This window comes from Acytostelium subglobosum, assembly GCF_000787575.1.
Source record: "Acytostelium subglobosum LB1 DNA, scaffold: scaffold9, whole genome shotgun sequence".
NCBI lineage: Eukaryota > Evosea > Eumycetozoa > Acytosteliales > Acytosteliaceae > Acytostelium > Acytostelium subglobosum.
Genome location: NW_012236524.1, coordinates 148166 through 154826, shown reverse-complemented (window position 1 = coordinate 154826; position 6661 = coordinate 148166). Strand labels below are relative to the sequence as shown.

Below are 6661 nucleotides of genomic sequence, written 5' to 3'. Positions count from 1 at the left end.
CTGGCGGATTTAACCACTTTCCTAAGAATGCCATGAGATTGGGCATATGACTTATTATATTTTTCCGGGGGTTTCAACTCGGGTTCAATTTTTTTAATTATTGTAATCTAAAAAAACACACAATATTTATTTGGTAGGACTAATGTTTGTTGGTTGGATAGCCTCCAAAGAGGACACATCAAAGGTATTCACCTCGAAATTACCTATCTGTCTTTCAATGTGACTGTAGAGTGTGTCCTTGGCTGAATTTACAGAGTTGTACAACTGTTGGAATAGGTTTGGATCTAGTTTGCTTAGTATTCTGATGAATACCTTGTAGTTCCTATATATAGATACATCCAACGTTGAGGTTGTTTCGCAGAGTGGAAGGTTCTTGCTCCAAATAATGAATATCTTTACAACTGTTCTTTGGATTTGACTGTTTATGAATGATCAAAAGTTAAAAACTGAGTGACATGACATCAATCATTCCAACTTACCCTGCAAATGGTGCCAGAACAGGGTGACTATTGAGTGCCAAAGAGAACTGATGGCTGACGCCTTCATACTTCTGTTTGATAGTTGGGTCCATTCTGAACCTACTGTTGTTCTTATTCTCTCCATGTAGTTTCTGTTGTAACAAATAAATGAATGAATGTAAGTAAGAATAACTGGATGATGATTGTGTATATACATTAGTTGGTCAAAAATACATACTTGATACAATAGATAGGATTGAGTGAATGATTTCAACAATGCAATGTCAGACTGTGTCATGTTGCTGACTGGCTCACATTTGGACAACTCCTCAAGTAGGAATGCACTATGAACAATTGATGAGAGTGACTCGAATCTCTCGAGGAATCTATCGACCAGTACAAGCAGTGAGTCTTCAATCACTGCCAACTTATGACCAACGACAGTGTACTGGAGTACATAGTTCAAGAGTAACAGGTTCCTGTTGACAAATGTCTCCATGTCCTCATTCTCTAGTATCATCAAATAGTTTTGTCTCTTCTTCTTKGACAAATGTGTCAATCTGTGTGATGTATGTTGGTCCATTGAGTTTCCATCTGTTTAGTATCTCCTGTTTATATTTTGTTGTTGTAATGTTAGAACCAATGTCACACTCATTGACAACTACGCTACGATAAACATACAGTTCTAATTAGTTGGATTGAGTAGGCAAAGTATGGATACTCAATGTCACTCTCATAGGGGATGACACCTGGCAATGTCTGTGTCTTCTTGTTGTCCCAGTCCAATGTTGAGATGACAAGGTAGGCGGCAAGCAAATAAAAGTCTTGACTCTTGTAGGTCAAGACGCTGGCAAAGTGTGTGGTGGACTGATAGTATATCTCTAGGTCCTTGCCCTCAGATGGTAGGATGGCCTTGATGCGCTCATGTGTCAATGTCCTAAGGGGCTCAGGTGGACGTGCTGGAACGTTGAAAACAGAGTCAACTTGTGCTGACGAGTGATGATGTTGATGATGTTGTGACATGATGTCTGAAGAGTCATCCATCGCTCCATAATGTGAATAGCCTTGGCGTTGAACAAAGTTGAGATAGTCCTTGTAGGGTGAGTTGAAGGTCTTTTGGGAGTATTGCTCAAACTGCTCCTGTTGCTCCTGATACTGTTGTTGCTGCAACAATTGCTCCTGTTGTTGTTTCTTTTGTTGCTGCTCATGTTGCTCCAATGCCTTCAAATGAGCAGTGTATGCAGTGTTGATTCTAGTCAATGCTTCTATCCATCTTGATGATGTTGCTTGGTCATCTGCAAAGAGATAATATGTCCTTGCTCTATTCTGTTTGTTTGTTAAAGGATGGATGTTAAGAGTGTGTTTGGATAGCCATCATAGGTTGTTGTTGTATACATACGGTATGTATTTCAAAGTAACGATTATCATTCCACACGGCAAATGCTGATGCTTTGATGCTGACAATGTGCTCCCATAGAATGATACCCTTTAGATTGTTGCAAGTGACCTCTGTAAAGTATTTGATTGATTCCATATCGGCTACAAAGTATCGCTTCTTCCATGTGAGCACAACACCCATCTCGCCCTTCTTTTGTAGCCATCCTTCGTAGTGTAGCTGATTGTAATAATAATATCGATAAACAACTCTAATTAGTATCAACTCTAGAGAGTATAGCATGTTTCTATACTTACATCATTTGACTCATTAAGTTGTTGTGTAGGTTGTTGCTGTTGCTGTTGCTGTTGTTGTTGTTGTGTCTGTTGTAGACTTGGATAGAATATCACGTTTGAGTGAGCATTATTGTTGCTATTATTGTTATTGTTGTTATTGTTGTTGTTGTAACTATCCAGTGATGTTGAATTGTTATTGTAGTTATATTGCATTATAAAACTAAACTACTAATATTTATAATGTATGTATGTATATATGTAATGTAATATGTATGTGAATGAATATTGTATAGTATGTATGTATGTACAAGTAATGAATAAGAGAGAGATAATTGTGAATGATAAATGGATGACACTTTGAGTGACTCACACTCACACACACACCAACACAACTTGGATTCTCAAACTTACCAATTCGCTTTGTTGTGTGCATAATGATCCTAGCCTTGGGATTCAAAGACAAGGTGGTCATTCATTCATCAATTCACTCATCATATTCAACCAATTCTATTTATCAAACAAGTAGAAGTATAAAATTATTAATACACAACTTTTGTTATAACTACATGTCAACAACAAACTACAAACCAATAGTTTAGATTAGATACTACAATGATTGATAGACAGAGTCAAAGACATAATAGTTCATTGTCATCGTGAGTCGATCGGTGGTTGAATCGGTACCGATGAACTTGAAGTATGAATGCCTGGTGTAAAATCATCTAGATGTTCTTATGTCTGGGGAAGATGTGATATATATGTACCAAACTCCGAACACGAACAATGTCCTGGTGTTTATGTCGAGTGCACTGGGTAGTCTTAAACTGCATTATCTGTTCAACCCGATGACGAGAACTTTCGAATCACAATCATTCAAGGATGAGTAGCCAAAAGTTCATTTCCAACTTCATCATCAGTGGAAATATCTTTAGAAATTTTGCGAGTGATCAACTTTTTGAAAGAGCCTCATAGTTTCGGGATTGATACCCAGGTGATGCAAATGCAAATGAGGGGCATTTGTATGAAGCATAACACACAATGCTGACCAATCCTAATACGAGCGCCTGGATCACTAGGAATGGCGGCCCATCACCATCACCAGAAATAACCAAAAACTGGTTGCCACCTAAAGACCCTCAAGGTAGAATATGTGATTAGTGTAAGTGAGGGGTATGGATGAATGATCAAATGAATGAATAAAGATCTGATTGAAATGATAAAGCTCAAGACCAGAACACACACACACACAATCACCAACACACACAAGTCAGAGGGCTCAGCGAACCATTCTTTTCCAAACAAACCAAGAACATCTCCTATTTGAAAGATAGAGTACAGGCCATCATAGTAGTAGTTTGAGAATAGTATAATAGTATCCTACCGGTCTGAGTGAGTGAGTGTGCAGAGACCAAGTCTAGACTCGGGAAGGACATCCATCTTTCTATCTACCATCCAACCCAACCCAACCCCCAACGCACACATCCATTCTCCTGTCTTAGAACCTCTCAAGTGACCAATCAACGTCAGTCAATCAGTCAGTCAGTCAACCAACCAATCAATCTTTATCTCGTATATTCTCATCACTATTAAGTAATACAACCCCCCCAATTCAATGTGTTGATCCCATTACCAAGGTAGGTACCGCTCCACCAACCAATGAATCACGGTCAACCAATCATTCAAATCAATCGAATCAATCAATCATATGTTTGATCGATGTGAATGATGGCTCGACTCGCATGCCTACGTCACCCAATCTAACCTTCACTCCCCTTCATTCCCCTCAACTCAACTCACTCACTCATTTGTTCATTCAATCAACCAATCAACCAACACATACATACTGCATTCACAGGTCATCACGAATCACATCACTTCATTCATCTACACTTCAATCCATCATCTTCGTCATCATCCACGTCAACAACTATTTAAGCTCAACTCAACACTCAAACAAATCAGATCAATCACCTCGCAAGTCAAGTAGGTGATATATATAGTTCAAACAAGCAAGCAGCATGTCAGCGTCTGACAACATCTTGGATCTACCAGCAGACTCTGACAATGTGGACTACGTCCAAGCACAACAGCTGGAGGGGGCAGACTATGCGCGCCCTCCGCTGCCCTTCCCCCAGTCGTCAGACGAGCTGACCAGCAACAGCAACCGCAGCAGCCGCAACAGCTCGATGCGCGCACAAATGCTGCACGATATACAGTCGCCACAGAGCATCGAGCGCGAGTTCAAAAAGAAGAGCCTCGAGAAGTTCTGGCGCAAGGTCGGCATGCTGTTCCAGGGCGTCAGCTTCTTGGCGCTCACATTCAACATCCTGTACGGCCTGCAGCTGGACGGCTACATCCACTGGTCGTGGTGGTACATCTACATGCCGATGTTTGCCATCTTGCTCATTGCGTTCCTGATCACGTCGTCGCGTGCGCTCTCCAACTACGTGTCGTGGATCATCCGCTTCACCTGGAACATCTGGGTGATCTCGTCGACAGTGTTTGCCTTCTTTGTCATCATCCATCTGCAGTATAGCACGCTGTCGCCCGTCATCATGGTGGCGCCCATCCTCGTGCTCAGTTTCACGACGCTGCTGGGCGGCCTCTACTCTTTCGTCCGCGGCTTGCACATGAACGACGACAGGCCGCAACGCAAGACCAAGTACATCGTGGGTGGCATGCCCATGTTCCTGATCGGCCTGGCGCTGACGCCCAGTGTCATCATGATTGCGATGCGCTATCACGGCGTGCACCCCGATCTCACTTGGTCAATCTGCTTCATCCCGCTCTACACGGCCGATGGCATTGCGGCGTGCTTCTCCTTCTTCCTACTGTTGTTCAGCTTGGGCTCGCGCGAGAACTCGAGCTTCTCCATCTTCCAGCTGTCCTCGCTACTCATACTCATCTTCTGCTCGATCACCTTCAAGGTCCTGCTAGCACTCAAGCTAGAGGGCCAGCTGGCGATTCAATACACAGAGATGTTCATTCCGTTGTACGTGGGCGAGTTCATGCTGATCTTCTGCGGCATCAATCTGCTGCTCAAGCCGCCCAAGCACGAGGAGGAGTCCGATCACATCTTTGTCATCAACCCACAAATAGCCATTGGCGCCAAGGAAGAACGTCGGCCACTACTAGGCCAGCCATAGATTGGACTGGACTTTAACTAGTCCAACGATTAGATGAGAGGACTGCATCCTCCCCATCTTCTGCATACATACCCTCCCCTTCCCCTTCCCATATCCTCCCCCTTCCCTTACCTTATAGCTGTACATATATATACCGCAATGGATACAAGATTGGATTGATGTACGTCCCTACACTTTGGTTGAATCACATAAAGAGAGACCTGATCAGTCCATCCTTTCCCTAATAATTTATGCTGCCACACAAGCCCGCAACACAACAGTAGTCGTCAGTCATTGGGGATGAGGGTTAGTAAGGGTATGGACAAGCATTGGGACAAGATGATGATTGTTCCTACAAGGCTGTGTGTCTAGACACACAGGAAAGAGTGTGTCTCGCTCTATTTATTCATCGTCGAGGGATGGAAGTTGAGGGAGGGAGGGAGGTAGGGAGGGAAGGAGGGAAGGAGGGAGGAAGGGGCGTCGTCGCACTAAAACATCGAACTATCTATCTATATAATATAAATATACACTGGTTGGTTTGGTTTACCAGAGAGGCACTACGGGTGGCGAGATAGACATGAGGTTAAGCAGCTGCTTGAAGGCATTGACAGCTCCAGCGGGGTTCCTCCAAGGGGATAAAGTGGGAGGCGTTGGTATGCAGGTGGATGCTGTTGGATGAGAGCGACACGAGGGTGTTCTGACGTGAGATCCAGTCGGCACCGTTGGCATCGGCGGTCAGAGCGACAAAGGGCATGTTGGAGAGGGGCTTGGAGGTGCCCTTGGAGATGTAGGTTGAGTTGAGCACGTTGGCGCTTGGGATCATAATCTGGAGCTCCTGCAGGATGGTAGTCAAGGTCTTGCTGGTGACGTACCACTGGTTGCTGGCAGACTTGGCGGTGGCGGGCAGGTTGTCAGATGGTTGGAAGTAGCCAAACACCAGTGGGATCTGGCCGGCGTCGGCGGCGCCCTGGAGGACGGCAGTGGGTAACTGAAGGAAGTTCTCGACGAGACCGGTGGCGTACGAGGCAGTGGGTGGGTTGGCTGGGTCAAAGGCGTAGCCAGAGTCAGTGCCATCGAGGGTCATCATGCCGACGACCTCGTCCATGTAGGAGAGCACAAAGTTCTGGACGTCGATAGAGCCCCATGACCAGCCGACCATGATGTATGGTGGGTAGATGGCGGCAATTTGCAGAGACTCGTGCAGACGGTAGACAGTGTCACTGGACATCAGGGGGTATGGCGAGGCATCGGACCAGCCGTAGCCATAACGGTCAAAAAAAMGCAGAGACGGCTGACATTGAGCGAGGGCAGATCGGGGAGGATTGTGGAGATGATTGTGGAGAAGGCCAATGAGCTGAATGGCATTCCAGAGTCAAAGATGGCGGCGGGGCCGTGTTGTTTGGAGGC

At 44.7% G+C, this 6661-nt stretch overlaps 2 protein-coding genes across 2 annotated transcripts; one reads left to right on the top strand and one right to left on the bottom strand.

Moving 5' to 3' along the window:
- Positions 1-4129: 4129 nt before the first annotated feature.
- On the top strand, positions 4130-5269 carry SAMD00019534_049630 (hypothetical protein; the record flags this gene model as incomplete). The annotated part of the gene is made up of 1 exon (XM_012899434.1): positions 4130-5269. A coding segment is annotated over one exon (1140 nt), but the record flags the coding sequence as incomplete, so codon positions are not given.
- Positions 5270-5837: 568 nt separating this feature from the next.
- SAMD00019534_049620 (hypothetical protein) lies at positions 5838-6482 on the bottom strand (the record flags this gene model as incomplete). Its single annotated transcript, XM_012899433.1, has 1 exon — positions 5838-6482. The coding sequence occupies one exon, from the start codon at positions 6480-6482 to the stop codon at positions 5838-5840; it is 645 nt and encodes a 214-aa protein (XP_012754887.1).
- Positions 6483-6661: the final 179 nt, after the last annotated feature.